The sequence below is a fragment of the Sebastes fasciatus genome, chromosome 15 (genome assembly GCF_043250625.1).
Source record: "Sebastes fasciatus isolate fSebFas1 chromosome 15, fSebFas1.pri, whole genome shotgun sequence".
Taxonomy (NCBI): domain Eukaryota; kingdom Metazoa; phylum Chordata; class Actinopteri; order Perciformes; family Sebastidae; genus Sebastes; species Sebastes fasciatus.
The window spans coordinates 6664753-6686030 of record NC_133809.1 but is presented as its reverse complement, the minus strand read 5'-3'; the positions used below and the strand labels follow the sequence as shown (position 1 = coordinate 6686030).

The window sequence follows — 21278 nt, the reverse complement described above, 5'->3', positions numbered from 1 at the left end:
TACAATATTTAGACCATTACACGGTTTTAAACATAAACATTCTAAATGTGTCCCAGTTTATTTCCTGTTGCAGTGTATGTAAATAACATCAGCGGACAGGAAGTAAACATGGATGCAAGCTGTTGCCTAGCAACGTAATTCCGTTGCAATTCCGTTGAAATACACTAAAACGGAGCGTTTCAGACAGAGGGTAAATGCAGGTATATTCAGGCAGACAGTATGAGGAAAATAAAGTGTTTTTTTTAACATTACAGCATGTAAACATGTTCTAGTAGAAACACAAAATACGAGTATTGAAAATGAGCATGATATGGGACCTTTAATATGAAAAGGATTTATGCCAATTTATCTCAACATCCACTCGATCAATTGGCACAAAATTTTGTCCAGATCTTCATACTTCACAGACAATAAATCCTAATGACTTGGATGATCCTCTGACTGCTCCTCTAGCGCCACCATGAGGTTCACATTTGTGGTTTCCAGTGAAATAATGTTGACGTCCACTAGATGGATTGACATGATATGTACACATATTTCAATTCCTTTCAGGATGAATTTTAATAACACTGGTGTTCCCTTAAGTTATCATCAAGCACCATCTTTATTACCTTTTGTAATTAGTTTTAATATTATTTATGACTAAATACTTGTAAACCCAATGACATCCCCAACTATACTTTGTCATTAGTCCCTGTGCCACAGATTTGTCTGACTGGCTAGGGGTAGATTTTATTTATATATTTATTTTAATGTACATCATCACACATAAAATAACAAATGCTGCATTGAATAATATAACTCCACGCAAAATAATGAAATTGCGCTATCTAGTGGCGACTTTTTGACCTGCATCTAAAAATTAAAAAGTATGATGTGTGGAAGTTATTTTTTGGATTTTGTCTTTACTGATGACTGGCTATATCATTATATGGAGGACCACAAGAGTCACACAACTAGGAATAAAGCATTTAATTGATTAATAACTAATTGTACAATAAAAATTGGAATTTGAATTACTTTGTAATTTAGTCCATTTATTCATAGATTAATAAATACATTTGTAAACAAATTCATTAATGCCTATTTTTATAGTACAATTAGTTAATTAGGACAGGACTCCAACACAAACTACACGGAAGCACCAAAACCGCAAAGTTACATCTAGTGAAGCCCTTCTTGTTAAACAGTGTTGGTCTCCAGGGCCGGAGTCTCTGCTGTACTCTGCCGTTTGATAGTTTAACAGTATTTATATCGCTCTTAAACCTGTTTTATAATATAAAAGACATGAAAATCTCACTTTTTAAAATATGGGACCTTTAAGAAAAGGTGTAGGAGTCATTTAAAGATTTTTAATTTAACTTTTTTTTGTAAAAAAAATATATATATATATTCAAGCAGGGTATTTTTAAAATATGACTGGAGGGGATGTTAATGCCAATTTGTTATTAAATTTGTATCATTAAATGCGATTATTAATTTGGCTCCATATTTTATACACAGTATATATATTTATATTGTAATTTTTATATTTTTAACAGCATTTGAGCTCAATGGCTGACTGACTGTTACGGTTGAGATGGTAACCCTAGCAGGATGGTCCCCCCTCTCTATAGCCAGCTCTTCTTTAGCATGCCTGAATGGGATGTATTTAATGTTGCGGTTGAGATGGTCACCCTAGCAGGATGGTCCCCCCTCTCTCTGTAGCGAGCTCTTCTTTAGCCTGACTGAAATCAATTTATAGAGATTCAAAAAGCAGCCGGATAATTGTTTTTTAAATTATATGTATCAAATTAATTTCTTTAACAAAGTGGATACCGTGGTATGTAAAAAATAAAATTATACATTATATAAAACAACATTTGCTTCGTATTTTAAGCAGGCAAACAGCTCTGCTCCTCAATCCCGCGGAGCTCTGGTCCTGGTTAGCATAGTACCTGCCCTCTAACGTCCCACCCACCTCGTCAAACCGGAACACAACCTGACCGAAACCCGTCTAGTTAGTATGAAAACACGACAGATCAGTGAAAAGCTTTAATAGCAAACAGACTATCCGCTCAGAGACATCACCGGGAGGACATTAAACCGGCTGGACGGATTAAACTGAAGCTACTAACGGCTCTGTTGGGTAGCAGCTTTTAGCTCGCTCCTTTAGCTTGTCTGCTAACTTTAACATAAATCCGGATTTCACAGCTGGTTAAGGTTGCGCAAGACTTTATACAACACCCTTTTAATATCTCACCATGGGATCCAGAGCGTCCACGTTACTCCGAGAAGAGGAGATTGAAGAAATAAAGAAGGAGACTGGCTGTAAGTTGAGCTCTTTACTTTACTGTTGGACGTTAACTGGACAGTTTGGGTTGCCTTTCACTGTTTCACTGCAGAATCCCCCTAAATCATGCACTAAAAAAGGAAGTTGCATTAATAACATTATTATATAATAACATGTATTGCATGACTCTTTATGTTATTTAAGCTGTGTCAGCTGTTATTGTGTGGTGGTACTGGTTCCCCCAGACTTTAGTTGATCAGAAGACTGAAAACCAGTTCCCATCCACATAATAATATAAAATAAAATGCCTCCTTAATAATAATAATAATAATAATAATGAACAAATGCCTCTACAGTAACAAACAATTATGAAATATTGTTTTTATTTTTCCTTTTACCCTCCTTTTAAATTTTCCCCAAATAAAATAGACTAAAAGAAATGGGTATAAAGGGTTTCAGTGAAAATATCTTTTATATTTATTATTATTATTATTTTATTTACAGTTGACGTGTATTACGATGTGTTATGTTAGTGTATGATGAGTGAATGTGTATTTTTGTATTGTTACCATATAAACTGTGTGGACCACAGGAAGAATAGCTGCTGCTATGCAAAAGCTAATGGGGATCTAAATAAACAAACAAACAAACAAACCCTGTATAACTGGGTAATAGTGCACAGACATACACACTCTGAACATGACTTGTGGTGTAATGAGGTATTTAGGTGAAAAGTTATTGTGCCTGAAGCACTGAATACCTGTTATCTCTCCTGGTAATAAACTCCTCTCCTCTGTGGTGTCCTCACTGCAGTTTGGTTCCTGCTTCTGCTATATGTAATGAACCATCCAGACCTCTCAGGTCATCTGGATCAGGTCTGCTTAGTGTCCCCCAGAGTCACAACTAAACATGCAGAAGCAGCGTTCAGTTTTTAAGCTCCCAGAAACCTGCAGGACTCCAACTCTGAGTTCTTTTAAAACAAAGCTTAAAACTTTCCTGTTTGCTGCTGCTGCCTTTTATTAAACCAGATAATGATCTTATACTGCACCAGAGCTTTGACTCTTGTGTGTTATATTCTATTTAAGCTTCTATCCTATAGCTTTTATTTTTATCTTGTTTTTAATTTTCTAATCTTTAATGTTTTTATAACTGTTTTAATTATGTCTTAATGTTCTTTTGCACTTTGTCGCAATGTTCTTGAATGTTTATATAAAGCACTTTGAATTGCCCTGTTGCTGAAATGTGCTCTGCAAATAAAGCTGCCTTGCCTTGCCTTGCAGTCTCCCACAGTCAGATCACTCGGCTCTACAGCAGATTCACCAGTCTGGATAAAGGAGAAAACGGCACCCTAAGGTAGGCAATAACACAAACCACCATTATAGTGAGAATAAACGCATTGAACACCAGACAGATGTTGTGGCTGATTAGTTTGGTTCCTTTGACAGCTATTTGGCAGGTAACCAAGCAAGCCTAGTAGGACATATTGTGAAGGACAGATTGGCTAGATAAGTGATTTAACTTTGGAAAAGCTTTGTTGCAACAGTGGTAGACAAAACATGTTAATTTTCTCACTTACAGCTTTGCAAATTGTAATCAAATGAAGATGCCTGCAGGCTATGCTTGCCTTATATTGGGTTTGTCTGTGTTTCTTCCCTTTTATCACTAAGAAAAGATGTTTTTGCAGTCATCAACAGGTCTAGATGTTTGTTCCTATAACAGAATTACAGACAAATACTAGAAATAAGCAGTAAAACAAAAGTGCCTTTTAAAATTAAGTGGAGGAGTTGCAACAATGTTCTTTTAAAAACATGTTTTATTCAATGAATGTACGATTGATGGTGTATTGTCATTAGATAAAGGTTGTCAGCCACAGTGTAGCCAGACATTACTGACTCTCAGATGGGGATTGATAATGAAATCTTTCATGTGGTTTATTATCTGAGCGTATTGATATTTAGAGTATTCCGTTGAGACCTCAGTGTGACATTTCTATGGTTTGTGATTAACTGTTGGCTCTATCCATCTGCACAGAACAAACAACAATAGGTGAAGAAATAGGTAATCATTAAAGCTGCTAAAGCATTCGTTTGAAACTTGATTTGGCCATGAGGGTGTATTTGCAGATCAGTCTCTAAAGGGTAAAATAAAAATACATCCCTCTACGGATTTGGAGAAGTCATTCTTTTGTGTTTACACATAACAAGTTCTTGGTTCCGCTTGTTCTTCCTCCGGTGCTTTCAGTCACAGCACACAGTCGGGTACATCTTCCCAAGGTGACTTTCTTATCATTCATTAGTTGCCACAACAGTGAGGTTTTACATTATATCTCAGCTGACCAACCTCCGGTCCTACTGATGGACCGAGGAACCTTTTCTCTGACTGACAAACACTTGAATTCACTCAACTGATATATTTTATAGGGCTACAACTAACGATTATTTTCATTGTCCATTAATCTGTTGATTATTTTCTCGATTAATCGATTAGTTGTTTGCTCTATAAAATGTCAGAAAACGGTGAAAAATTACGATCAGTGTTTCCCAATGCCCAGGAGGACGTCCTCAAAGGTCTTGTTTTGTCCACAACTCAAAGATATTCAGTTTACTGTCATAGAGGAGGAAAGAAACCAGAAAAATATTCACATTTAAGAAGCTGGAATCAAAGAATTTAGACTTTTTTTTTTTCTCAAAAAATTACTCAAACTGATTTATCGATTTATCAAAATAGTTTTTAATTTAATAGTTGACAACTAAGCAATTAATCGTTGTGGCTCTTGTATCTGTCAAAATATTTAGTTTATAAGCTTGAATTATCGATATGATAAGTGAAAGTTTATCAGGGAGAAGGTAACTCCTGAAATTGATTTAGGTGCGTTTTCTTAAAACAAATTACTCAAACCGATTTATTGATTTAGCAAAATAGTTGCCGATTGATTTAATAGTTGACAACTAAGCAATTAATCGTTGAAGCTCTAATATTTTCCCAGCAAAATCTATTTTTCAGAATCAAAAATGTTTATCTTCCATCCTGTTTTCTGTTCATCTTGTCCTGTTTTCATATTTGCAGTCAAATCAAGTCTGCTTTTAAAGAATAATGAAGCCATGAGCTCTGTACTGTCATATCTGTTTGAAGTTGATCACAGTTTAAGATCTGTGGTAAATTGCTGTAAGGTTTTAAATGAACAAGATCTCTTTTGAAAAAATATGTTTTGATTGATTATATCTCCTCGTGTCTGCAGTCGAGAAGATTTCCAGAGGATCCCGGAGTTGGCCATCAACCCGCTGGGAGACAGAATCATCAATGCGTTCTTTCCTGAAGGGTGAGTTGTCCGTGTTTTAAAGATCTTGTTTTTCGCAGTATTGTGCATTTTAGGTTTGAGTCACAACCACCACAAATCTGAACGAGGCCACCCGGCTGCTCAGTTGTGGCTGCCTGACTGCAGACTTGAGACGCTCAGTCTCTTCTGCCAGTTCTGTGTTTGAACTGGGGTTTTTGACCACTGCATGTTTTTTCTGTATATTCTGCAGTTATTTTTCTGTTTTATCTGAAAGTTGAAAACCAGATGTTTCCAGATGTATCATTAAAATCCCCCCAAAAGTCAGATGTGTAGGCTTGTAATGCTTCATAGATGTGTTCTTCTTGTTGCTCTGGTTTTGTGTTGTTTGCTTCTGAACAGCTTGAGAATAGAAGTGGAGAGTGGTCGACTCTGTAAAGAGGTGTTATGTTACGACTAGTTTGAGTTTTCATTGTGTTGCCCACACAGCTAGTGTTCATGTCGAGTATAAAGGCAATCTGAGACGCAGCAAAGTTGTAGTAAATCCTTTTTTTCTCTGTTAAATGTGTTATATTATTCTCCGTCTCTGGTTTTCAGAGAGGACCAGGTAAACTTCAGGGGCTTCATGCGAACCTTGGCTCACTTCAGACCAATCGAGGACAATGAGAAGAGCAAGAACGCCGCCGTCAGCGAGCCACTCAACAGCAGGACAAACAAGCTGCTCTGTGAGTGCAGCGCTCGGTCACACGGGCGTGTCCGGGTGGAGCCGGTGACCCGTATCAAGAACAGTCACAGGATTTCATAAAGTGAGCTTAACCGTGTCTGACATGATGTGTTTATTTCTTTTATTTTTCCAGTTGCTTTCCGTCTGTATGACCTGGACAGAGATGACAAAATCTCTCGGGATGAGCTGCTGCAGGTGAGTGGATCAGTTTGTCATGTAAAGAGGCTGAGTCACAGTGGAAACAACTTGTTCACGCAATAAGTAAATTAGCCAGATGGTGAATAATTTCAAAGAGGGCTAATGGAAATCCTTTGTTATTACCTCTGAAAATATTTGCTGTTCAGTCTGTGTTTAGCAAGGGAACAAATGCTATTGTGTAATATCTATGTCAAAATGCTCCACAGAGGGATTTCCTAGTCCATGAGAGGACTTTGCCCTTGTGCTGATAATGATGTGATATCTCACCTTAACTACAGGTTCATTATTCCCAGACGGTCTAATATCCTGTATTTTGGTTCCCTCCGTGTTATTTGTTATCCCTCTGTGAAGCCAGCTCGGTTTCGGTGACATTGTGGGACCTGCAATTGCTCTAAGCTCCGGTTTAAATGACTCAGACGGATCTCTTGTTTGGCGCAAAACATTTCTGTGTCGCCTGCTTCATGTGATGTAGTATGGAAGACGGAACCTGCCAAAATCATTAAAATGAAATGTATAAAGAAAATAATACAGAAATAAATAAATTTGGGGCAATAAATAAGGGTTGAAATGCAAAGGGAAATTGTGCATAACTAAATAAATATATTTAAAAAATAAATATAAAATAAATGAATAAATAAAAATAACTGCAAAATAATAAATACATAAATTAATAAAAGGGAAAATTAAACCGAAGATTAAATAAATAAGGGAATTAATAGAAAGATAAATAAATAAAGAAGCAAACTAACAGAAAATTATCAAATATGAAATAACTAAAAAATAAATGAATAAATTAAAAATAAATAATTAAAATAAATAAATAAAAGGGAAAATTAAACGGAAGAGTAAATAAATGAAGGAATTAATACAAAGATAAATAAAGAAGCAAATTAAAACAGAAATATCAATTTGTCACATTTGATCAATTAATTAATGGCTGTTAATTTAATATTATTTTTAATTCATTTAATGACATTTATTTATTTATTTATTTAATTTTGGCAGGTTCTGTCCTCCATAATGCACGAGCCTCTAACGCTATAAACGTGCAACAAAGTATTGTGTATTTCAGTAAATATGTGTTCACTGTATTTATAATCATGTACTTCTTACAGTAAAGTGTGGCTGCTGTCTTACCCGCCATTTAACCGTAATAACTACAAATTACCTTGTGTAGTGCTTAAAGACACGTAGCACCATCACCATATTGTTTGGGCAAACATCATGACTGTTATTTAATCTTTTCCAGGAAGTGTTTTTTTCCACTGGTATTCATTAACCATGAAGGTGTTCATTGTCTACAGGTCTTACGGATGATGGTTGGTGTAAACATTTCAGATGAACAGCTTGGCAGCATTGCTGATAGGACCATACAGGAGGCTGACACCAACGGAGATAACTCCATTTCCTTCAATGAATTCATCAAGGCAAGTTCTGTTATCTGTCCCCTGACATATACAACTCTCTGGTGTCCTTATTTATGCTACTTATTTATGCTAACTGTTTCTATTATTTATGTATTATTATGTATTTTCTCTTTTCTTCTTATTTTGATTTACTGAGGACTTTTCTGAGCGTATGCAAACAGCCTTTGGGCCCCACGTGGGGGTGTAACCTCCAGCCAATAACAGCGTGCAGGGTGTACAGCCCGTTTAGATGGACAAATATCACCGCTTTGTCACGCCCCTCGTATTTTTTTATTTTGTCGAGTCGAGTCTAAAGTCATCAAATTTGTGACTTGAGTCCACACTTCTGGTGTGTAACAATGTTGTACATTTTTAGCATTTGAGGCCCCAGTAGGACACAAACGAGCCACAGGAAAAAAAAAATATCCCAAGGGCACATTTTACACAGTACAGGACAGAACTTGTATCCTTGTTTAGTTACTATGAGAACACAAGATACAGCGGATGGATTCTTTTAGGTTAATCTAAGCCCTGGTTTTCGATATTTTGAGCACAGTTTCTTAATTTGTGTGAAGAACAAGTTCAAATGTTTCAAATGGATTTAAATATTTAGACAGATTCAACACCCACATACTGGTTTTGATCCCCAAAGTGCATGTTTAATGTTTTACATGTTTGAGTTAATACTAACAGCCGGTGTTGAGCTCTGTTTAAACCTCGCTGTATTTAAACTTGTTCTGTTACGATTGTTTCCTCAGGTCTTGGAGAAGGTGGACGTCGAACAGAAAATGAGCATCCGGTTCCTACACTAAATAGATTTATTTTTTTTATTATTATTTTGAGTAGAGCTTCAACATGTCAGTTGATGTCAGAACACAACCTCATCCAGCTTCTCAGCAGGCTGCTGTGGCCCACACTCTGAGTACACGCCGTCAGATCAGCGTTAGGTAGATAAAGTCATAGATCTTGAGTTTCTGCCTCTGCACTGCTCTGTAAACAAAGGGAAAAGTTGCGTGCCTTGGGTTGTTTTATGCAATGTCACTGTATTTTTTTCCCAGTTATGGAACATTATTTATTAGAAAACCTTTAGAGTGTCACGGTTAGTGCCACTGCTGTTCCACTTTTCACATGAAACATTATTTTAAAGCGCTGTACCATTTTTGCTATTGCAGTGAGTAAGTTTATTCTAAGTTTACTCATGCTGTTCAGTGGATAGTTAGCACACTTTGTGTCTTTGTCCATATAAATATGCAACGGTTCAAAGTGAAACTCGTAAGATGTGTGATTCCACTCAAAACAGACAGTGTTTTTATTGCTAACAGGATCTTATGACTCCTTTTCTTTGACTTGTGGCAGAGCAAGTCAGACCAGCCTGCTCTAAGTTTTACCCTTGAAACAAAGCATGGCCTGCTCCACAGATCTTTTGTGTTTTACTCACTGAAGTGCCATGGCTTTGGTTCCCCTTTGTAAGTTATTATCTCAACAGTAAACCAGAACCTATGGCCATGTTTGTGTATTTTTTAACCTAGCTACTGCCAATAGATTATGTTTCAATTGTTGGACTTCAACCAAAGCCAGAAACCACCTGGGGCCTGTTGGAGCCGCTGCTGATTCAACATGTGTATAATGTGATATTTAAAGAACTGCTTATTCAGTTACAGCTAGAAGAATGAAGACTTCCATCTCTTTAGCTGGTGTGTGTGTGTGTGTGTGTGTCTTCCCTAGCACCTGTTCTAGTACATTTGCAAACTGGTATCACTAGGATTTAGCTGCTTTCAAAAAAGTGTTTCCCCAGATTGAGTCTTGGCAAACAGTGTCAGGCCCTGTGGTGGGAACTGGGCTGTGTACCAGTTAGTTTGTAGACTCAGAACAGGTAAACCCATGATAACGCGCTATGCTTCTATTTATCTGATCAGTCTCTCTGTGGATAAGAAAAGTGTTTGTCTGATTATTTCTTTTCCCCATTGACTAGTTCCAGATGCTAAAGAGAATCAAATGTATTCCGAATATATTTTCTGTACAGGCTAGTGTACATTTACAGGCCGACCCTTTAATCTTTAATGTGAGTTTGTTAAATCATTACAAGAACACCCTCCAGCAGCTGAGTGCAGGAAATACAACTTGACCATTTTATTAATCATTATGTGATTATCAATCAAGATATGGTTCACATGTTACGTGATGTTGGTCTCTGTATTATCAAAGTGATTCATGAATTTGATTTGAATAAATTAAGTGCCATGCTTACTTTGTGTCATTGAAGTAGCTGTTTTTTTAACCTTCTGTATCTGGTTTTATTTTAGTCCTTAGACTGTGTTAACACTTATTATGCAGGTGCATGTGAGTAATTCAGCTTGTACAATAATGACACAAAAACACAAATGCAAACCAATACCAAAGATAGCATACTAGCACTATAGTATTTAACTTGGGCTACAAATGTATGCTTTCATGTGATATTTTATACTTTTAGCTACCCAACCAATTCTCAAAGGGAGATGATGTACTTATTACTCTTCCGTTACTAGCTAATTAACTTTGCAAAGTTTAATTTTACATGAAAAAAAACACACAGCCCTTATTCAGAAATAGTGTGTTTGAAACAAGCCGTTTGTGATGTCACAAATATACAATATTTAGACCATTATACGGTTTTAAACGTAAACATTCTAAATGTGTCCCAGTTTATTTCTTGTTGCAGTGTATGTTAATGACATCAGCTGACCGGAAGTAAACATGGACCCAAACTGTTGCCAGGCAACGCAATTCTGTTGCAATTCCGTTGAAATGCACTAAAACAGAGTGTTTCAGACAGAGGGTAAATACAGGTAGATTCAAGCAGACAGTATGAGGAAAATAAAGTGTTTTTTTTAACATTACAGCATGTAAACATGTTCTAGTAGAAACACAAAATACAAGTATGAACCTGAAAATGAGCCCGATATGGGACCTTTAATGTCTATACACTAACCTACAGTTTAAATAAAGTTACTCAACTAATGCATTGATTTTGGTTCATTCTGGTCATACTTTGTGTTCAGTTATCGGCCTTTAAACACACCACAAAGCTGATTGATATCTGTCAGGAGAAAATAAAGAAGAAGTACTTCCGGGGTGGGCTTTCATTTTTGATTGACAGGACTTTGGCACAATCTTCGCACTCTTCCGTTGGCTGGTAGTAACACAGCGAAAATGGCGTAGAGCGAAGACGGGGAGACCTTTCTCCTTTCCGGGGTGTAAGGAGGGAGAAAAGAGGCCCCGGTGGTTTCTTGGTTTATTCTTCTCTAAACATATCCTCACCCGATTTAAGACATGAAAATCTCACTTTTTACAATATGGGACCTTTAAGAGGCCTCTAACTGAAGTTTATACATTTATAATTTACTCTTAAAAGGGCTGTTCTTCAGAATGTGTGCTTCCAATGCTTAAGTATATTTTAGTGTTAATATCTATACATAATAAAGTTAAAATAACTCAATTAATGCATTGATTTTTGGTTCATACTGGTCATAATTTGTGTTCAGTTATGGGCCTTTAAACGCACCACAAAGCTGATTGATAACTGTCAGGAGAAAGTACTTCCGGGGCGGGCTTTAATGTTTGATTGACAGGACTTTGGCTCAACCGTCGCACTCTTCCGTCGCTGGTAGTAACAGGGCGAAGATGGCGTAGAGCGGACGGAGGCTGTGCGGAGAGACGGAGACGAGGGGACCTTTCTCCTGTCCGGGGGATAAAGGAGGGAGGAAAGAGGCCCGGTGGTTTCTCGGTTTATTCTTCTATAAACGTATCCTCCCCCCTCCACGGAACCCGGCATACTTCCCCGGTTAGAGACGTGAATGAGCCCCGTAGAGGAAGAGAAACCCCCCCGGCTTTTGTTTACCATTGTGGGCTGCAGCATCAGCAGCTCAGTAGCAGCAGCAGCAGCAGCAGCAGCTCAGCAGCAGCTCAGCAGCAGCAGCTCGAACCAACGGTGGAAATACCTCTGCATCATCTCACACCAAGGTCAGTGCTGCTCAATCATGCACCAGCTTTCATCTGAATTTTAATGCACATTTTTGTTAAATTTGCAATGCATTTAAAGGGGAAAAATCACTCTTATATTAAATATACATTTAGCAATTCCAGTGATTTTAGACACTAAAATAAGTATCTGCAAAATCAGACAAATCTCTCTCTTAGCTGGACGTCAGAGCACTTCAATGGACTAATTAACCCTCATTAACAATCAATATCCCAATTTTCCATGTTTTTTTTAATATTTGTTTTACAGGTCTAGGTTAGATTTAGAGCCGAATTGTGATAATCCATACATTTATTAAATAAATCCTTTTTTTTCAAGTAAAAAAATACCAAACATTACATAGTTTCCTTCTTGTGAAGGGATCATTGCATGGGTGGAAAAAAGTAAAAAATGCAAGTCTCCCTCAAAAATAATCCAAGGCACACTGTAGTGTTTGAACAAAATTAAAATGCCTTTATTTTACATGGCAATAATTGTTTAAAATGACCAACATAGGTCTTCATCAGGGTCAATGTCCACTATTACATAGTTTCAGCTTCTTCAATGTTGATATGGAACACCAAAATACACCATACTGGATTTTGTGCATTTTTATATATGTGCAAATAAATAAAATAAAAAAAAATAAAAAATAATAATAATATTTGCTGTTTTCTGTGTTTTTAAATCACAACAAGACACTTGAAGATGTCACCTTGGGCTCTAAGAAATTGTAACAGGTGTTTTTTCACTATTTTCTTACATTTTATAAACAATTAATCAGTTAATGGAGATCTCTAGATAACATCATTCTTGTCTTTCAGCTGCTCAGCTTTAGAAGAGACGGGTTCAAATTAAATCACAATAAATAACAAAGAAAATATGTGTGCATTTTTTTATTCTAGGATGGCTTTTCCAGTCAGTGCAGTCGTGAATCCTGCTGAAGCCCAGACTGGAGGAACAGCTCCCGTCAAATCAGCTCCAGCACCATCGACGGATCACTTCCACGGCCGCCCGGACTTGTGGATGTAAATGACGAGGAGTCATTGTGAAGATGACCTATTTCGGGCTTTTGGGACACGGGTGACCTCCTTCCTGCTGTTGCTGGGACATTGGCCCTCTCTCCTTCACAGCACCCTCCCTCTGTCCTGTCCTGTTTCTGCAGCATGATGAGACATCTGGCAAGATCGTGGGCTAGACTGACCTCCATCACACTCTGACTACGTCTACATGTAGCCACTAAGTTGTCTGAAAGGCAATGATCAGGCTGCATGTAAACGTAGTCACTGATGCTTTCCTGAATAAGTAAAACTAAATCCCCACATGCTCTGTAATTAGATCAAAACAGTTTGATAATGAACAAACGGCTCCCGTTCCCTGGGAAGAAAGTAAAGACACAAGATACTGTAGCAAAGATCAAGGCCTGTGATTAAATTAGACTCATAGGGTGTTTTTTGTTTTGTTTTTTTGCACTACCTCATCGCCATAACAAGTCCAACACGAGTGAATGGGAGCGTGATCAGTACAAGTAGCTTAATGGTTGTCAAGCGCCACAGCAGTTTTATATGTTGTTCCTGGATTAATTTAGTTTCAGAGGGTTAATAAGTGAGGTTGTTGACAGGTGAATAGGAGAAGGCCGAGCAGCCCAGAAGCACAACACTGTCATTTACTTTTCAACCATTTCACTCAAACTGTGCTCCCCTATGCATCTGTTCTAAAGGAAGGTCACAAGATAGTATTTTTACGTCATGCTCTAATTTTTTGCATTTCAGTGCTCTCCTTTGTCAAGTCTGCAGGTTTATTCACAAACTGAAGGCAGAGACAGAATTGGCAATATTCCCCTTGTGACTTAACACTCTGAGACCCATAATAGACTCGTTTTAGTCTTATTTTTAAGGGGGTACAGGGGGTCTTTAGGGGGAGACAGCAGGTCAACAGTAGATGTCACATAGAAGTGGTGTACATCATCTGAAAGCTGCGAACCTGAGGATTAATTTGAGATGCAGCTCAGCACTGAGTGTCAAATTGTTTGGAGCGTGACTGAGCATCCTTCCCGACAAGCTAGCATGACATGGTTGGAACCAATGAATTTCTTAGGTTTTTCTAATTTCAATATGATATCTGGACCTTCACTCTAGCTTTAAAACTGAACCTGCTACAGCCTCTGAAAGATGGTAAAGTCCTGCGGGTCTCAGGGGGTTAATCCTGGATATCTCTCAAATTCGTCAATTTACAGAGTTTAAAGTTACTAAAGTCCAATTTTCTTCCCTTATTATATTTATATTTCTGCCCTTTGACTTACTTTTATTTTGTCTTTCTCATATGTTCTCATTTTGTCCTTTTCCCCTCTTTAACATGAGCTCTCATATAAGAGACGTTATTACCATTATTTACACGGTGCAGGTAGAGACAGAATTAACCATGTGATTCCTTTTGTTCCATGAACCGTGAGACAAAATAACCCAAAAGATAAGCTTATCAAACGTCATGCCTCGTCTCTGCCTGCTGTTCCTATGTGTCCGTCCAGTAAACAGAGAGATACCAGTGCTGAAGTAGCAGCTCCTCTGATTCAAGCTTCCCTTGAATTTGTCCTTAACTGAAAGGAAACCCTGGTCTCATTTCTTCAACTTTTTTTATTTAGTTTCATTTTTATATGAAAAAAAGAAAAAAATTAACGGGATTTGTGCAATATTTGATCTTAACTGTCATGTTGTTGACCAAACTGTATATTGTATAAACAAGTGACAAGTTGTTTGAAAGCAACAAAATCACCAATGTCTTCCATTAAGATATGTATAGACTCATGTGCATTAGCTTATTTAGCGGGACTGTGGTGCCAACATTATTGTAGCCATGCATGACCAGTAGTGATGCTTGCTTCATGAAGAATAGTGGAATTTCTAGACTAAGCTGGAGCTCAAAACTTAAAGGATGGTAGATTGATTTAATGACACCACATTTAGATACAGCTTTGCCCTAAAATCTTAGACTAATGCGAGATCTCCTTTTTATTCCATGTCTTGGGTGTAGGATAAGTTGCGTAATAAAAGTAAAATTAAAGTATGACACAATCAAGGTATGCAGTTAATAAGTATTCAAGTTTATATAGGCGTATATGCTCATTATATGTATGTGCTTTTTAACAGGATTCTTATCTGAAGGGAAAAAAAAGCTTAAGGCTACATTCACACCAGATCAGGCGTTGCGGGGATATAGCTCAGTGTTGTGCAGCGGTCATACTTGCCAACACTCCCGGTTTTCCCGGGAGACTCCCGTTTTTCATCGCCCTCTCCCGGTTTCCTCCCGGGGTCACAATTCTCCCGCATTTCTCCCGATTTAATGTCCCATTAACACCAAGCGACTGCACAAAGATTAACGTCTTATGGCAGGATTGTAGCACTCTGGATCGCCGGTTACGTGATCGGCCACCGCAGCGTGACGTTGCGTTTCTCCAAAGGTTGATTCTGTTTCAACTTGGTTCAGCGTCTGGAGTTGGTAATCTTCTTCAAAAACAGTTTTTGTCATATTTGTTTAAAGGACCAGTGTGTAACAATTAGGGGGATCTATTGGCAGAAATGGAATATAAAATTAATAAGTATGTTTTCTTTAGTGTATGATCACTTAATAATAAGAATCGTTGTGTTTTTGCTAGCTTCAAATGAGCTGTTTACCATGTTTCTACAGTAGCCCAGAACGGACAAACCAAACTCTGTTAACTTTTCCTGCTTGGGCCGGAGTCGATAACGTTACTCGCTCTCGTCGCCACCGCTCTCTCTCTCTTGCTTCACCACTCACTTCCCACGTACACACACACACTGGCTCTCCTCCAAATGGCTCTAGAGAGGGCCATTCGTGTTTTCTTGTCGGCCACTGTAGCTCTCCAACACACTTTGTACATGGGAGACGCTTCAGTTGGTTGCTCCTCACCTCACCGCTTAGATATTGCCGGATCCTACACACTGGACCTTTAAGATTACCAACCCTAGCTTTAAACGCACATTAAAATGAATGGGAGGATTGGCGTTTTCACCGCAACATCTGATTTGGTGTGAATGTAGAGGTTTCCTAAATTGTATTCATGCACTCTAAAGCATCAAAATAATTAGGTAGTAATTATGCGACAGCCAAAAAGCTCCCAAAAAAACAAGTCTCCGATGTGACGATGATAGCAACCTTTAGAGAAACGTTAGTGCTTTAATCTTAGATTTGAATATAATTGGTAGGGATCCGACGTAACGTTTTAGTCCTAGAATTAAGATCTCATCATGACATTGTATTGTACATAATACCTCATAGTTTTGGGATTCAGAGCGAGATATTTTAATCCATAAAATTGTATTTGATTATAGTTTTAGAAGCAATAACCTACAATAATGCATGAGTTTAGTGCCAGGGTGTACGTGTTAAAAGGAGTCTGTAATGTCCCCCTCCCTCTCTCTCTTTTATGCCTACCTATCTATTAGTCACTTTTTTTGGGGAGTCGTATAATATTTGGCTTTAGAATACAGTATCACTTATGAAGGTTTGGGATTCTTCCTGCAGAACAAGGTACACGTGAGGACAGATGTAGCATCATGTATTTATTACACGGACAAAGTAAATACTTTTCCCTGCCTTGTATTCTTTCAACACCAAAACAACAAACCAATCGGTACATGAGAGATGCTTTAAATTTCAACTCTTGTAGCATTTTTACATCCACAGAACCCACCCCTTCCTTTAGAAATAAAGACTTTCAGTAGCTCTGTGGCTGCAAAGGACTTACTGAATGAACTGTTTGAAAAGCACTTTCTCTCTATGTACTGACTTGCACTGTCATCATCAACATCCTGTCTTGAATACTGTGTTCTAAAAACCCTGTAATGCTCTTTGTGGGGATTTATAATCAGAATTTATAAACAAGTAGGCGTCTAGCAACATGAATATATGGGTTTAAAAAATATGCATGACTTAGCAGAATAACGAATGATTTGTATTGCATGCAATAATCCAACTTTGTAATGTGAATGAGTGTAATTAGGCTATTGAAATGTTCATATCAGATATGTTCTGTGACAAGGTGACAACCTGGGGACGCTTGTTTGACACAACAGCAAGCATGTTGAAGTAGCTTTGATCACCACTTGTGGTTTTTACAGACTAAAAATTACACCCAAAAAAAAGAAGTAGCGGAGAGTTTGATGTGCTCTCCCTCTCTGTTGTGTCAAACATGACCATGGCGGTACAGCCACAGTGCAGCTGAAAAACACTGATCAGCCTTTGTTCCCATGAAAAAAAACTACAACGCTTAAAGTAAAATGATTAATGACATTACTTTGTTGATCAACTTTTCCACTGAGGAGGTGGACTGTGTAGAAACTATGCACTCCAGAGGGAGGAAATGGGCATGCTTATTACGTGTGAGCCTCTTGTCTGGTTTTGTATTAACAAAAAAAGAAAAGAAGAAATTCAGCAATAAAATGCAGCATGGTGCCAATTGGATGACTGCGTGTTGATGTTTACTTACAGTTTGAGCGGAATTAATGACGTAATGTACATCATCATCTCTGCAGTCGAGGAAAACGTCTATAGCCTCGCTAACACCCATGTGAGGCTGGCTGAGGGATAATGTTCAGCGAGCCGGTCAGGACAGGGTGATGCTTTTCACAGAGGGGTCTTGCATCGACCTGAAGGGGTTTCATTTCACAACAATGACCCGCTAGCTGTACGTTATCCCGCTTAAAACCTACTTCATTCATCATCACAAATCTGCAGAGATTGATCAAAACAAATGAATAAGACCGAGAGAGCAATACCTGCATCATCAAATACGTTTAATGGAAACACAAAACACATAAAAAAATAACAATTTACAACATAAAGTAGTCTACAAGAGGGATTGGAGAACAGATTAGATAACACATGATCCTTAACCCCAGGGCTAGGTAGTCTAGATTGTCTGTGCACACTACTTGACCAATTCACTGTTAACACTTCTATCTGCCAGTCTGCTCTTAATACGTGACATCTGATCCAACTGCTCTTCAAACTGCTGCCTCACCTGCAATGAAAAGAGACAAACAGATTTAGTTTTTCAGTAAAAGATTTGTTTTGGGCCCAAAAGCATCAATCAAACCTGCCTGGGTTTTCTTTACACTCTTGAACATGTATGAAAACATCTCTAGAGGTACAAATTCAAAGGGAACTGGATTTGATGGAATGCTGATTTGCCACTTTACAAAGAGGATTCTTCAGTACAGCTGAGGCTGATGGGTAATAGCTTAATGTTACTCTGGTGTCACACTCGGGCTGAACCTTCAAACTTAATTACCTGTTTGAATGTAGTGAAGCACAGCAGTTGTACATACAGGTATTGATCGTGGTCGTCACATTAAACAGTGTCAGATTTCATTGTCTCACCATATTCATGCTTTCTCTGAGGGGCTTCAGATCAAATGTAAGTGAGGACGCTTTCACCATTGAGCAGCAGTTGAGGATGTAACTGCAGAGACAAACAGGAAAGGGAGGGAGTTGAAGGATCAAGTGATGTAGCCTAAAATATTTTCATACAAACAGTATCCATAGAATGAAAAGGAAAGGAAACAGTCACTTGTGCAGTTGGCTGTGTTTCATCTCTAACCTGAGCTTTAAAAAAGCAATTCATACAATGGACAAAACTCATAAGGCACTTGTTTATTTCAGCCTCTCCTGACGGCAGTAAACCTGTACACAAGAAGTCAATATGCTTTGTGTGCTCACAGAGGCAGCAGAGCTTACCAACTGATGTTTGCTTTGTGGAGGAGAAACAGGGAGCGGACCACGGCCAGACGCGACGGGGCAGAGTGAATAACTTTCCCTACAGCACAGCGGCAGCCGCGACATTTTAGAGAACTGTAGATGCTGAAAGGAAACAACAACAGCAGTGAAAACAAATAGGACACAGAAACCTTTAAGTCGTCACTGTAGAACAAGTATCAGATATCTTCAGAGATAAACAAAACAGTCATTTTGGACCAACCAAAAATTTTAAAGTGATTTATTCACAATCATAATTATTTTCAGGAAAAGCCTTACTTTTATTTGGCACCTTTCTAAAAGCTCTGTGGATGTATTATTTTGAATGATGTAATAAAATATTACATACATGTTAATTTACTTAAATTAAAGAACATTATCACAAGTAAAGCTAAGGATTTAACAAAGACTGAAAAAATAGTATGGGTTTTATTTTAATACATTATTTGACTTTGCCCACATGATGAAAGTTTGGTGAAGTTATCTACTGTTACTATGTTTTTTAAGTCGCCTCTACAAGAGAATAACATTTTATCCAGTTAAATAAATAATTAATATTAAATAAATACTAAGGCATATTTGGAGCTCTCTTGTTTTTCCACTCACCAATTAGCCATTTCCCCTTTATGTCCTGACTCCATTGCATCACCGACGACCACATCACTGGTTACTTCTGAAGGGAGACAAGCAGCAAAGTATTGATTAATATTAATGTGATTATCACCGATGTGAGGAGGGTACAGCTGCAGAAAGGAAGGTGCTACGCTGATCAAATGTGAATCAATATTCTGTTACTGTAATGCCTATTTCTCGCCTCAAATGTTTTCAGAATCATCTTGTAGTGTACTGTTTAGCTGTAAAATGTGAAAGTTTTTGACCTGGCAGCCATGTTGAGATCAGTAGAGGAAATACTAAGCACCGCCCACCAGCCGGAGCACAGCCAATAGGAACGCTCTCTCTCTCTGAAATGACCTGTGATTGGTCAAAGTCTCCCGTCATGGGCTAAATGTTTCTAAAGCCTGAAAACAGAGCCATGAGGAGGTGCAGAAGTCTAGTTTTCTCTCAGAACACTTGAATTACAATATGCTGAAAGGTTATTATGGAATTTTGGCCCAATGATGCCAAAAAATATTCTGCCTACTGCAGGTTTAAGTAAGACTTTGAATGCAGGACTTGACACTGCAGTAAATCTACTTTTAGAAAGCTCTTAATACTTCTTCCACCACTGGTCATGTCAACTGAGTTTATCTCCATGACAAATAAACAAAGAGATGAAGTGAACTTACTTAAACACACGATAGAGTCCAAACACTTCACCTCCCCACAGACACTGAAGGAGTCTCCCAACACGGTGTTGCACTGCTGACAGTGGAGAGTCATCCGCTGGTTGGGTTCTGCTGTGGATATCTTTACATCGTTGGTTCGTTGGATTAAGACACTGTCTTCAAACTCCATGTTAGTGAAGTTTTAACAGAGTCTAACGTTAAACTAGCTAGCTGGTTGTCCCGCTTTGTGAGTTTGAACTCTTTGGACCAGAAACAAGGCCTATGGAAAGGAGGCTAAGTCACGCGTCATATCCGTGGGGTTTGACACATGCGCAGTAGAATCGGTTCTGCACTCGCCGAAATGAGCCAATCAAAATTCACTGCGCATGCGTAATACCCCAATCCCGAGGCCAGTGACCTAGCCTCTTTCTATAGGCCTTGCCAGAAAGCAGGACGTCTCTTTTTTTTTTTTCTTTTTTGCAGCTTGCACTTGTCTTTATTAGTATTAGTACAGTTCAGATATAAACAGCTGTTAAAGCCAACTGACAACTGATCCAGCTGTGATCAGCTGCTGCTGTCATTTTTTTATTTTTTATTTCAAAATGACAGTATCCATAGTAACAGCAGAAAACATTAAAAACATTTCCATACAGAAGAAGCATAGCGAAAACATAAACAAAGAGCTGTGCCAAACATAAAAGGACAACAGAAATTAAACAAAACAAACATAAAAAAACCACAATAAAAAATAAACGAATAAATAAATAATAATAAAAAAAGAAGAAAAATGTCCGAAAAAAAATAGTCCGAAAAAAAGATCTGAAAAATGTCTGAATAAAAAGATCTAAAAAAATGTCCGAAAAAAAAGATCTGAAAAATGTCTGAAAATTTTTTTTGGAAAAAAGATCTGAAAAAAATATCTGAAAAGATGTAAAAAAAAAAAAATATCTGAAAAAAAGTCCAAAAAAAAAAGCCTGAAACAATTTCCGAAAAAAAATATCTGAAAAAAGTCTGAAAAAAAATATCGTAAAAATGTCCGAAAAAAAATATCTAAAAAATTGGCGGAAAAAAGATCTTAAAAATGCCTGAGTAAAAAGATCTAAAAAAATTTTAAAAAAGAAATCTGAAAAAGGTCTGAAAAAAATGTTTGAAAAAAAAGATCTGAAAAGATGTAAAAAAAAAAAAAAGATCTGAAAAAAAGTCTGAAAAAATGTCCAAAAAAAAAGCCTGAAAAAATTTCTGAAAAAATTTCCGAAAAAAAAGATTTGAAAAAAGTCTGAAATAAAAAGATCTGAAAAATGTCTGAAAAAAAAGATCTGAAAATTGTCTGAAAAAAAGATCTGAAAAATGTCTGAAAAAAATGTG

The 21278-nt window shown here is 37.6% G+C and overlaps 2 protein-coding genes and 1 long non-coding RNA gene across 3 annotated transcripts; 2 read left to right on the top strand and 1 right to left on the bottom strand.

Annotated features, from left to right (window-relative positions):
• Positions 1–1972: 1972 nt before the first annotated feature.
• On the top strand, positions 1973–10121 carry chp1 (calcineurin-like EF-hand protein 1). The gene is made up of 7 exons (XM_074660080.1): positions 1973–2310; positions 3553–3625; positions 5511–5591; positions 6144–6271; positions 6404–6465; positions 7773–7895; positions 8633–10121. Exons 1-7 carry the CDS (start codon positions 2244–2246, stop codon positions 8684–8686), a joined length of 588 nt encoding a protein of 195 aa, XP_074516181.1. The 5' UTR covers positions 1973–2243; the 3' UTR covers positions 8687–10121.
• Positions 10122–11518: 1397 nt separating this feature from the next.
• On the top strand, positions 11519–13288 carry LOC141783218 (uncharacterized). The gene is made up of 2 exons (XR_012597229.1): positions 11519–11876; positions 12780–13288. It is a non-coding gene; the product is annotated as an uncharacterized LOC141783218 (long non-coding RNA).
• Positions 13289–17672: 4384 nt separating this feature from the next.
• On the bottom strand, positions 17673–20232 carry oip5 (opa interacting protein 5). The gene is made up of 5 exons (XM_074660271.1): positions 19935–20232; positions 19255–19321; positions 18631–18753; positions 18274–18355; positions 17673–17914 (listed from the first exon to the last, which is right to left on the bottom strand). The coding sequence occupies exons 1-5, from the start codon at positions 20101–20103 to the stop codon at positions 17822–17824; spliced, it is 534 nt and encodes a 177-aa protein (XP_074516372.1). The 5' UTR covers positions 20104–20232; the 3' UTR covers positions 17673–17821.
• Between the last annotated feature and the right edge of the window lie 1046 nt (positions 20233–21278).

Bases quoted from the DNA above. Each gene is read 5' to 3' on its own strand.
- chp1 (XM_074660080.1), top strand. From the start codon at position 2,244: ATGGGATCCAGAGCGTCCACGTTACTCCGAGAAGAGGAGATTGAAGAA. The intron at 5,592-6,143 runs GTGAGTTGTCCG...TCTGGTTTTCAG, and splicing joins AATGCGTTCTTTCCTGAAGG to AGAGGACCAGGTAAACTTCA. The intron at 7,896-8,632 runs GCAAGTTCTGTT...TTGTTTCCTCAG, and splicing joins CCTTCAATGAATTCATCAAG to GTCTTGGAGAAGGTGGACGT.
- oip5 (XM_074660271.1), bottom strand. From the start codon at position 20,103: ATGGAGTTTGAAGACAGTGTCTTAATCCAACGAACCAACGATGTAAAG. The intron at 18,754-19,254 runs GTGAGTGGAAAA...GTTTCCTTTCAG, and splicing joins AAAGGGGAAATGGCTAATTG to CATCTACAGTTCTCTAAAAT. The intron at 18,356-18,630 runs GTAAGCTCTGCT...TTGTCTCTGCAG, and splicing joins CACAAAGCAAACATCAGTTG to TTACATCCTCAACTGCTGCT.